The following is a 12,465-nucleotide window of genomic DNA, read 5'->3' as shown; positions in this document are numbered from 1 at the left end:
AACTTTTCAGGGAAGTTAGGAACCAATATACACAAGCAGTCAGGAAATCAAAGGCTAACTTTTTCAAACAGAAATTTGCATCCTGTAGCACTAACTCCAAAAAGTTTTGGGACACTGTAAAGTCCATGGAGAATAAGAGCACTTCCTCCCAGCTGCCCACTGCACTGAGGCTAGGAAACACTATCACCACCGATAAATCTACAATAATCGAGAATTTCAACAAGCATTTTGCTACGGCTGGCCATGCTTTCCACCTGGTTACCACTACCCCGGCCACCAACTCTGCACCCTCCGCTGCAACTTGCCCATTCCCCCCCCGCTTCTCCTTCACACAAATTCAGACAGCTGATGTTCTGAAAGAGCTGCAAAATCTGGACCCCTACAAATCAGCTGGGCTAGACAATCTGGACCCTTTCTTTCTAAAACTAGCTGCCGAAATTGTCGCAACCCCTATTACTAGCCTGTTCAACCTCTCTTTCGTAACGTCTGAGATCCCCAGAGATTGGAAAGCTGCCGCGGTCATCCCCCTCTTCAAAGGGGGTGACACTCTAGATCCAAACTGTTACAGACCTATATCCATCCTGCCCTGCCTTTCGAAAGTATTTGAAAGCCAAGTTAACAAACAGATCACCAACCATTTCGAATCCCACCGTACCTTCTCCGCTATGCAATCCGGTTTCCGAGCTGGTCATGGGTGCACTTCAGCCACGCTCAAGGTCCTAAACGATATTATAACCGCGATCGATAATAGACAGTACTGTGCAGCCGTCTTCATCGACCTGGCCAAGGCTTTCGACTCTGTCAACCACCGCATTCTTATTGGCAGACTAAATAGCCTTGGTTTCTCAAATGACTGCCTCGCCTGGTTCACCAACTACTTCTCAGATAGAGTTCAATGTGTGAAATCGGAGGGCCTGTTGTCTGGACCTATGGCAGTCTATGGGGGTGCCACAGGGTTCAATTCTTGGGCCGACTCTTTTCTCAGTGTATATCAATGATGTCGCTCTTGCTGCTGGTGACTCTCAGATCCACCTCTACGCAGACGACACCATTTTGTATACATCTGGCCCTTCATTGGACACTGTGTTAACAAACCTCCAAACGAGCTTCAATGCCATACAACACTCCTTCAGTAGCCTCCAACTGCTCTTAAACACTAGTAAAACTAAATGCATGCTCTTCAATCGAACGCTGCTGGCACCCGCCCACCCGACTAGAATCACCACTCTCGACGGGTCTGACCTAGAGTATGTGGACAACTACAAATACCTAGGTGTCTGGTTAGACTGTAAACTCTCCTTCCAGACTCACATTAAGAATCTCCAATCCAAAGTTAAATCTAGAATCGGCTTCCTATTTCGCAACAAAGCCTCCTTCACTCATGCTGCCAAACATGCCCTCGTAAAACTGACTATCCTACCGATCCTTGACTTCGGCGATGTCATTTACAAAATAGCCTCCAACACTCTACTCAGCAAATTGGATGTAGTCTATCACAGTGCCATCCGTTTTGTCTCCAAAGCCCCATACACTACCCACCACTGTGACCTGTACGCTCTTGTTGGCTGGTCCTCACTACATGTTCGTCGTCAAACCCACTGGCTCCAGGCCATCTATAAATCACTGCTAGGCAAATCCCCGCCTTATCTTAGCTCATTGGTCACCATAGCAGCACCCACCCGTAGTCTGCGCTCCAGCAGGTATATCTCACTGGTCATCCCCAAAGCCAACACCTCCTTTGGCCGCCATTCCTTCCAGTTCTCTGCTGCCAATGACTGGAACAAATTGCAAAAATCTCTGAAGCTGGAGACTCTTATCTCCCTCACTAACTTTAAGCATCAGTTGTCAGAGCACCTTACCGATCACTGCACATGTACACAGCCCATCTGAAATTAGCCCACCCAACTACCTCATCCCTATATTGTTATTTATTTTGCTCTTTTGCACCCCAGTATCTCTATTTGCACATAATCTCTTGCACATCTAGCATTCCAGTGTTAATACTAATTGTAATTATTTTGCACTATAGCCTATTTATTGCCTTACCTCCATAACTTGCTACATTTGCACACACTGTATATATATTTTCTGTTGTATTTTATGACCTTATGTTTTTTTTACCCCATATGTAACTCTGTGTTGTTGTTTTTATCGCACTGCTTTGCTTTATCTTGGCCAGGTCGCAGTTGTAAATGAGAACTTGTTCTCAACTGGCTTACCTGGTTAAATAAAGGTGAAATAAATAAAAAAATAAAAATAGCCAGCACCTCGCCTAAACCGGTGTGCGTTTCTTTCACCTCCAGATTGCACTGTACTCCTTGTCATTATTGCATTAACCAAAAGCACTTCAGCCTAGCTTGAACAGAAAGGGGAATCTGTCACTCAACTGAGGGACTTGATCATCCAAAAAAGCTTTCCTTAGCCTAGGACACTTCAACAGGTGACTATCCCAGAACAAACTAAAGGAGCACTCTGTCTCTGCATAGATCTTTGTTTATTCACGGTACCAAACAGACAGGCTTGCATTTCGGCATAAGACGCCTTCAGCAGAGTTTGATAGACTCATTGGTTTGATCAGAGCTAACATATTTGTCTTTGTGTCATTTGTAAGCATAAGCACACTTACTGTACGGATGATCTTGGGTAAACGTGTGAAGGAAGCCAGATGGTGCTTTTGTTGTTTGTCAACTGGTGCGATAAGTTTGGAACAACACGCAACACAGGTTTTTCTCTGTGTAAGGGGGAGTCACACCATGCACAGGGCCTTTTGCAGGGGTGGATTTAGTGACTTATCAAACAAATCAGTTCAAAAAGTAGGTTACCTTTGCACCTTCATCCAAAATAACAGTGCACTGTGCACCCCCGCCAACTTTCTTTCAATTCGCAAGTGGCTGAAACTATCTCAATGGATAAAGCATCCGAGCGAGCGAAACAGCCCCCTCTGTCTTACTATATGTAGCCCCTGTATCTGATGCTGTCTGGCCTAAAAAGAATATGACATGCCATAATCCTTTGGTCCAGACAGTATCAGATACATGGGCTACACAAACATGTCCTGTGCCTCGACAACGATGGCAGTATTTTACTAAAGAAGTGTGTATTGTATCCCCCTAGAGTGTAAGGGCCCGGGGCTGGGTTTCTACTAAGCTAACCTCTTCAAGAACCAGGCTTCCCTAATACGGGTAAGCCTGGGAAGTTTATGGCAGAAAAATTGCTAAATAGGGGTGGAGACCCGGTGTAAATCAGTGACGCCTTGCTACATGTCAAACCAATCAAATGCCTTGCTTGGTCGGAGCTCCAATAGTGCTCACTAGATTATTGTCGTCGGTACAACAGTGCGTGATAAATCTTTTTACAGTCTATGTTGAGGATGGTCAGGAAATCGTTGATTTAAAACACACTGACAGACATGATCAGTCTATAATTTTAATGGTAGGTTTATTTGAACAGTGAGAGACAAAATAACGACAAATAAATCCAGAAAAACGCATGTCAAAAATGTTATAAATTGATTTGCATTTTAATGAGGGAAATAAGTATTTGACCCCCTCTCAATCAGAAAGATTTCTGGCTCCCAGGTGTCTTTTATACAGGTAACGAGCTGAGATTAGGAGCACACTCTTAAAGGGAGTGCTCCTAATCTCAGTTTGTTACCTGTATAAAAGACACCTGTTCACAGAAGCAATCAATCAATCAGATTCCAAACTCTCCACCATGGCCAAGACCAAAGAGCTCTCCAAGGATGTCAGGGACAAGATTGTAGACCTACACAAGGCTGGAATGGGCTACAAGACCATCGCCAAGCAGGTTGGTGAGAAGGTGACAACAGTTGGTGCGATTATTTGCAAATGGAAGAAACACAAAAGACCTGTCAATCTCCCTCGGCCTGGGGCTCCATGCAAGATCTCACCTCGTGGAGTTGCAATGATCATGAGAACGGTGAGGAATCGGCCCAGAACTACACGGGAGGATCTTGTCAATGATCTCATGGCAGCTGGGACCATAGTCACCAAGAAAACAATTGGTAACACATTACGCCGTGAAGGACTGAAATCCTGCAGCGCCCGCAAGGTCCCCATGCTCAAGAAAGCACATATACAGGGCCGTCTGAAGTTTGCCAATGAACATCTGAATGATTCAGAGGAGAACTACAATCTAAACTAGATGCCCTCAATCTCACACAAATGATCAACGAACCTACCAGGTACAACCCAAAATCTGTAAACATGGGCACCCTCATAGATATCATCCTGACTAATTTACCCTCTAAATACACCTCTGCTGTCTTCAACCAGGATCTCAGCGATCACTGCCTTATTGCCTGCGTCCGTAATGGGTCCGCGGTCAAACGACCACCCCTCATCACTGTCAAACGCTCCCTAAAACACTTTAGCGAGCAGGCCTTTCTAATTGACCTGGGCCGGGTATCCTGGATGGATATTGACCTCATTCCGTCAGTAGAGGATGCCTGGTTGTTCTTTAAAAGTGCTTTCCTCTCCATCTTAAATAAGCATGCCCCATTCAAAAAATTCAGAACTAAGAACAGATATAGCCCCTTTCTCCTCAGACTTGACTGCCCTTGACCAGCACAAAAACATCCTGTGGCGTACTGCATTAGCATCGAACAGCCCCCGCGATATGCAACTTTTCAGGGAAGTCAGGAACCAATATACACAATCAGTTAGGAAAGCAAAGGCTAGCTTTTTCATACAGAAATGTGCATCCTGTAGCACTAACTCCAAAAGGTTTTGGGACACTGTAAAGTCCATGGAGAATAAGAGCACCTCCTCCCAACTACCCACTGCACTGAGGCTAGGAAACACTGTCACCACCGATAAATCAAGCCATGGCCAGCCATTTTGCTATGGCTGGCCATGCTTTCCACCTGGCTACCACTACCCCAGCCACCAGCTCTGCACCCTCCGCTGCAACTTGCCCATCCCCCCCCCTCCTTTACACAAATTGTTGAGTTGATGCCAAAGAGCTCCATTTTGGTCTCATCTGACCACAACACTTTCACCCAGTTCTCCTCTGAATCATTCAGATGTTCATTGGCAAACTTCAGACGGGCATGTATATGTGCTTTCTTGAGCAGGGGGACCTTGCGGGCGCTGCAGGATTTCAGTCCTTCACGGCGTAGTGTGTTACCAATTGTTTTCTTGGTGACTATGGTCCCAGCTGCTTTGAGATCATTGACAAAATCCCCTGTGTAGTTCTGGGCTGATTCCTCACCGTTTTCATGATCATTGCAACTCCACGAGGTGAGATCTTGCATGGAGCCCCAGGCCGAGGGAGATTGACAGTTATTTTGTGTTTCTTCCATTTGCGAATAATCGCACCAACTGTTGTCACCTTCTCACCAAGCTGCTTGGCGATGGTCTTGTAGCCCATTCCAGCCTTGTGTAGGTCTACAATCTTGTCCCTGACATCCTTGGAGAGCTCTTTGGTCTTGGCCATGGTGGAGAGTTTGGAATCTGATTGATTGATTGCTTCTGTGGACAGGTGTCTTTTATACAGGTAACAAGCTGAGATTAGGAGCACTCCCTTTTAAGATTGTGCTCCTAATCTCAGCTCGTTACCTGTATAAAAGACACCTGGGAGCCAGAAATCTTTCTGATTGAGAGGGGGTCAAATACTTATTTCCCTCATTAAAATGCAAATCAATTTATAACATTTTTGACATGCGTTTGTCTGGATTTTTTTGTTGTTATTCTGTCTCTCACTGTTCAAATAAACCTACCATTAAAATTATAGACTGATAATTTCTTTGTCAGTGGGCAAACGTACAAAATCAGCAGGGGATCAAATACTTTTTTCCCTCACTGTATTTGGGGAGTTTCTCCCATTCCTCTCTGCAGATCCTCTCAAGCTCTTGTCAGGTTGGATGGGGAGCATTGCTGCACAGCAGTTTTCAGGTCTCTCCAGAGATGTTAGATCGGGTTCAAGTCCGGGCTCTGGCTGGGCCACTCATGGACATTCAGAGACATGTCCCGAAGCCACTCCTGCGGGTCGTTGTCCTGTCGGAAAGTGAACCTTCGCCCCAGTCTGAGGTCCTGACCGCCCTGGAGCAGATTTTCATGAAGGATCTCTCTGTACTTTGCTCCATTCATCTTTGCCTCGATCCTGACTAGTCTCCCAGTCCCTGCCGCTGATAATCATCCCCACAGCATGATACTGCCACCACCATGCTTCACCATAGGGATGGTGCCAGATTTCCTCCAGACGTGACGCTTGGCATTCAGGCCAAAGAGTTCAATGTTGGTTTCATCAGACCAGAGAATCTTGTTTCTCATGGTCTGAGACTCCTTTAGGTGCCTTTTGGCAAACTCCAAGTGGGTTGTCATGTGCCTTTTACTGAGGAGTGGCTTCCATCTGGCCACTCTACCGTAAAGGCCTGATTGGTGGAGTGCTGCAGAGATAGTTGTCCTTCTGGAAGGTTCTCCCATCTCCACAGAGGAACTGTAGAGCTCTGTCAGAGTGACCATCGGGTTCTTGGTCACCTCCCTGACCAAGGCCCTTCTCCCCCGATTGCTCAGTTTGGCCGGGCGGCCAGCTCTAGGAAGAGTCTTGGTGATTCCAAACTTCTTCCATTTAAGAATGATGGAGGCCACTGTGTTCTTGGGGACCTTCAATGCTGCAGACATGTTTTTGGTACCCTTCCCCAGATCTGTGCCTCGACACAATCCTGTCGGAGGTCTACAGACAATTTTTTTAACCTCATGGCTTGGTTTTTGCTCTGACATGTACTGTAAACTGTGGGACCTTATATAGACAGATGTGTGCCTTTCCAAATCATGTCCAATCAATTACATTTACCACCGGTGTACTCCAATCAAGTTGTAGAAACATCTGAAGGATGAACAATGGAAACAGGATGCACCTGAGCTCAATTTCGAGTCTCATAGCACAGGGTCTGAATACTTATGTAAATAAGTATTGTGTTATTAGAAGCAGAGCTTAAGTGATAATGTTATGTTTTGTGATGACCTTCTATGCAGTGGTGGAAAAAGTACACAATTGTCATACTTGAGTAAAAGTAAAGATACCTTTATAGAAAATGAGTCAAGTAAAAGTGAAAGTCACCCAGTAAAATACTACTTGAGTAAAAGTCTAAAAGTGTTTGGTTTTAAATATACTTAAGTATCAAAAGTAAATGTAATTGTTAAATATACTTAAGTATCGAAAGTAAAAGTATAAATTATTTAAAATTCCTTATATTAAGCAAACCAGATGGCACCATTTTCTTGGTTACGGATAGCCAGGGGGACACTCCAACACTCAGACATAATTTACAAACGAAGCATTTGTGTTTAGTGAGTCCTCCAGATCAGAGGCAGTAGAGATGACCAGGGAGGTTCTCTTGATAAGTGTGTGAATTGGACCATTTTCCTGTCCTGCTAAGCATTCAAAATGTAACGAGTACTTTTGGGTGTCAGGGAAAATATATGGAGTAAAAAGTAAATTTTCTTTAGGAATGTAGTTAAGTAAAAGTAAAAGTTGTCAAATATATAAATAGTAAAGTAAAGTACAGTTACCCCCAAAAACGACTTAATAGAACTTTAAAGTATTTTTACTTAAGTACTTTACACCACTGCTCCTATGTTATCTTCACAGAGACCTAATGTGATTTGCTCCATTTTAATGGTTTGTAATGGTATGTCTTGCAGTTATCACCATCTTCAGGGGCAAGGTGGAGGAAGTGGAGCTGCCAGTGGAGAAGGTTGACATCATCATCTCAGAGTGGATGGGCTACTGTCTCTTCTACGAGTCCATGCTCAATACCGTCATCTTTGCAAGGGACAAGTGGCTGGTAGGTGTGTGTGCGTGTGTGCGTGTGTGCGTGTGTGCGTGCGTGCGTGCGTGTGTGTGTGTGTGTGCATGCACTGACCAGACATGCTAGCAGCATGAACAATGCTCTAACCTCACTGACTTACCCAGGGATAAAAACCATAACCTGGCCTTGTGTTTGGTTCTTCTCACATGCAGCACAGCTGAGAAATGAGATGTCTTTGTGTGCAGGATTGATTGCAGGTTCTTTTTTTCTCCCCAAATTTTAAACAGAAACCCGGCGGTCTGATGTTTCCAGACCGTGCTGCACTGTATGTGGTGGCCATCGAGGACAGGCAGTACAAGGACTTCAAAATCCATTGTGAGTGTGTGTTTACTTGACCCTGTGCCCTCACACAAGTCCCGCTGCCCCTGACTGGCTCTCTATTCCCAGGGTGGGTCTTAACTGGCTTATATTTCTGCTTTGCTAATGAACTGTGAATGTAGAACAACCACAGCAGCACACACAGAAAAGACACACACTTAAACATACACACGGCAAACACACTTAAACATACACAATATACTGGACACAGACAGACAGACACACACACACACACACACACACACACAGCATGCACGCACGCACACACATTAGTATTGGTCATACATTTGAACTTTTCAAAGGCATAAGTGATGATCGATACAATATTACAAGTCAACAAGCCTCTCCATCTGAGTGCTAGCCCACACTAAAGCTCTCATGGAGGATTTGGTGGAATTGTTCATTCTTCATCTCAGCCCAGAGCCATGACAGAAAAACAGAGGACATGAAGCAGAACAATGGCCGATACCACCACACACACCCACTCCACATACATACAATTGAAGTTGGAAGTTTACATACACTTAGGTTGGAGTCATTTAAAACTCGTTTTTCAACCACTCCACAAGTTTCTTGTTAACAAACTATAGTTTTGGCAAGTTGGTTAGGACATGTACTTTGTGCATGACACAAGTCATTTTTCCAACAATTGTTTACAGACAGATTATTTCACTTATAATTCACTGTATCACAATTCCAGTGGGTCAGAAGTTTACATACACTAAGTTGACTGTGCCTTTAAACAGCTTGGAAAATTGGCTTTAGAAGCTTCTGATAGGTTAATTGACATAATTTGAGTCAATTGGATGTGTACCTGTGGATGTATTTCAAGGCCTACCTTCAAACTCAGTGCCTCTTTGCATGACATCATGGGATAATCAATAGAAATCAGCCAAGAGCTCAGAAAAACAATTGTATACCTCCACAAGTCTGGTTCATCCTTGGGAGCAATTTCCAAATGCCTGAAGGTACCACGTTCATCTGTACAAACAATAGTACGCAAGTATAAACACCATGGGACCACGCAGCCGTCATACCGCTCAGAAAGGAGACGTGTTCTGTCTCCTAGAGATGACCGTACTTTAGTGCGAAAAGTGCAAATCAATCCCAGAACAACAGCAAAGGACCTTGTGAAGATGCTGGAGGAAACAGGTACAAAGGTATCTATATCCACTGTAAAACGAGTCCTATATCAACATAACCTGAAAGGCCGCTAAGCAAGGAAGAAGCCACTGCTCCAAAACCGCCATAAAAAAGCCAGACTACGGTTTGCAACTTCACAAAATGGATGGCATCATGAGGAAGGAAAATTATGTGGATATATATATATATTGAAGCAACATCTCAAGACATCAGTCAGGAAGTTAAAGCTTGGTCACAAATGGGTCTTCCAAATGGACAATGACCCCAAGCATACTTCCAAAGTTGTGGCAAAATGGCTTAAGGACAACAAAGTCAAGGTATTGGAGTGGCCATCACAAAGCCCTGACCTCAATCCTATAGAGAATTTGTGGGCAGAACTGAAAAGCGTGTGCGAGCAAGGAGGCCTACAAACCTGACTCAGTTACACCAGCTCTGTCAGGAGGAATGGGCCAAAATTCACCCAACTTATTGTGGGAAGCTTATGGAAGGCTACCCGAACCGTTTGACCCAAGTTAAACAATTTAATGGCAATGCTACCAAATACTAATTGAATGTGCGTAAACTTCTGACTCACTGGGAATGTGATGAAATAAATAAAAGCTGAAATAAATCATTCGCTCTACTATTATTTTGACCTATCACAATCTTAAAATAAAGTGGTGATCCTAACTGACCTAAGACAGGGATTTCTTACTAGGATTAAATGTCAGGAATTGTGAAAAACTGAGTTTAAATGTATTTGGCTAAGGTGTATGTAAACTTCCGACTTCAACTGTACATACACACACACATACACCACCATTAGGGAATTACACACCAACACAATACTCTGAGACAGCGAGCTCCTTAGGCTTCCAGAAACCCAGACCACATGACTGAGTGCTGAGTAGTCGTCCAGCCAGTGCTGTTTCTCTTTCTCAGCCGTGTGCAGTGAGAGGTTTTGGTGAAAGCAGAGGTAGAGGTAGAGGATGAGTGGGGGACAGTGTCCATATTTGGCCCATTCTGGTTCCAACAGACAGATGGCTGTTGATGTCTTTTGGGAAAGGATGGCATGCCTGATCACTTAGTGCTATAAAATTATGTTATGTCATTATGAAAACAGGGTCGTATTCATTAGGGCATATCATAGCAAAACATTTTGAAACTGAAAATGGAAATTAGCATTTGTTATTGGACAAAGTCAGATAGTCCCTCCCTGTTTCAGTCCATGTTCTTACATTTGCTGGAATACTAACCAGGACTTAACTACTTCAGTTTTATGGCCTAATGATGCACAGCTGAGGTGCGACCTGCTCATTATTCCCTCCTCATCCTGTTGTCACACTTAAGTGGTTCCACTTTAAAAGGACACATAAAGACGCTTACACACACGCTATCTTTTTTAAAATTATTATTTAAAAAAATATTAACACATGCCCTAATGAATACGACCCCTCTTTGGAGGACACAAATATCTTATTTTCTTTTTACTGCTTTTTTGCTACGTATACAGTGCATTCTGAAAGTATTCAGACCCCTTGACTTTTTCCACATTTTGTTACGTTACAGCCTTATGCTAAAATGGATTAAATAAATAAAAATCCTCATCAATCTACACACAATACCCCATAATGACAAAGCGAGAACAGGTTTTTAGAAAACTTTGCAAAATTTATTTTATAAAACAACAACAGATACCTTATTTACGTAAGGATTCAGACCCTTTACAATGAGATTTGAAATTGAGCTCAGGTGCATCCTGTTAACATTGATCATCCTTGTGATGTTTCTACAACTTGGAGTCCACTTGTGGTAAATGTAATTGATTGGGCATGATTTGGAAAGGCACACACCTGTCCGATATAAGATCTCACAGTTGACAGTGCATGTCAGAGCAAAAACCAAGCCATGAGGTCGATGGAATTGTCCGTAGAGCTCCGAGACAGGATTGTGTCGAGGCACAGATCTGGGGAAGGGTACTAAAAAAAGTCTGCACCACTGAAGGTCCCCAAGAACCCGATGGCCAGTCTGACTGAGTTCCTCTGTGGAGATGGGAGAACCTTCCAGAAGGACAACCATCTCTGCAGCACTCCACCAATCAGGCCTTTATGGTAGAGTGGCCAGACAGAAGCCACTCCTCAGTAAAAGGCACATGACAGCGTGCTTGGAGTTTGCCAAAAGGCACCTAAAGGACTCTCAGACCAAGATTCTCTGGTCTGATGAAATCAAGATTGAACTCTTTGGCCTGAATGCCAAGCGTCTCTTCTGAAGGAAACCAGGCACCGCTCATCACCTGGCCAATACCATCCCTATGGTAAAGCATGGTGGTGGCAGCATCATGCTTTGGGAATGTTTTTCAGCGGCAGGGACTGGGAGACTAGTCAGGATCGAGGGAAAGATGAACGGAGCGAAGTACAGAGAGATCCTTGATGAAAATCTGCTCCAGAGCTCTCAGGACCTCAGACAGGGGCGACGGTTCACCTTCCAACAGGACAACCCCCCTAAGCCCACAGCCAAGACAATGGAGGAGTGGCTTCGGGACAAGTCTCTGAATGTCCTTGAGTGGCCCAGCCAGAGCCCGGACTTGAACCCGATCGAACATCTCTGGAGAGAACTGAAAAAGCTGTGCAGCGATGCTCCCTATCTAACCTGACAGAGCTTGAGAGGATCTAAAGAGAAGAATGGGAGAAACTCCCCAAATACAGGTGTACCAAGCTTGTAGCGTCATACCCAAGAAGACTCAAGGCTGTAATCGCTGCCAAAGGTGCTTCAACAAAGTACTGAGTAAAAGGTCTGAATACTTATGTAAATGTAATATTTCCGTTTTTTATTTTGAATAGATTTGCAAAAATGTTTAAAAACCTGATTTTGCTTTGTCATTATAGGGTATTGTGTGTAGATTGATGAGGGGGGAATTGTTTAAATCAATTTTAGAATGAGGCTATAACGTAACAAAGTGGAAAAAGTTAAGGGGTCTGAATACTTTCCGAATGCACTGTACATATTACAATTTCTAACAAATTGAAAATGAAACTTAGTTTAAAGTATCACCCTTTCTTAAACAAGCCATACAAAGCTGGTTACAATTTCCATTTTATCCTCCAGAAAAGATAGAACAAATATTATAAGAAATATTATGGTTAAACTAAAATATATTGATAAAAAAAATGTTATTCATGGGAAAAAATGTT

At 43.7% G+C, this 12,465-nt stretch overlaps 1 protein-coding gene across 8 annotated transcripts in view; it reads left to right on the top strand.

The window, feature by feature from the left end:
* The window catches only part of LOC311135027 (protein arginine N-methyltransferase 8), a gene marked incomplete at both ends in the record, with an annotated part of 55,685 nt that overhangs the window by 26,991 nt on the left and 16,229 nt on the right, over nucleotides 1–12,465 (top strand). For all 8 annotated transcript variants that reach the window (XM_084168880.1, XM_084168879.1, XM_084168878.1 and 5 more), the window contains 2 exons: nucleotides 7,668–7,810; nucleotides 8,062–8,149. In XM_084168880.1, the coding sequence (XP_084025006.1) occupies nucleotides 7,668–7,810; nucleotides 8,062–8,149 (231 nt within the window). The remainder of the gene's footprint in view (nucleotides 1–7,667; nucleotides 7,811–8,061; nucleotides 8,150–12,465) is intronic.

The sequence above is a fragment of the Coregonus lavaretus genome, assembly GCF_964263955.1.
Source record: "Coregonus lavaretus genome assembly, chromosome: 9".
Classification (NCBI taxonomy): Eukaryota; Metazoa; Chordata; class Actinopteri; order Salmoniformes; family Salmonidae; genus Coregonus; species Coregonus lavaretus.
The sequence above is the reverse complement of the archived record's forward strand: the minus strand, read 5'-3'. Positions and strand labels throughout refer to the sequence as shown.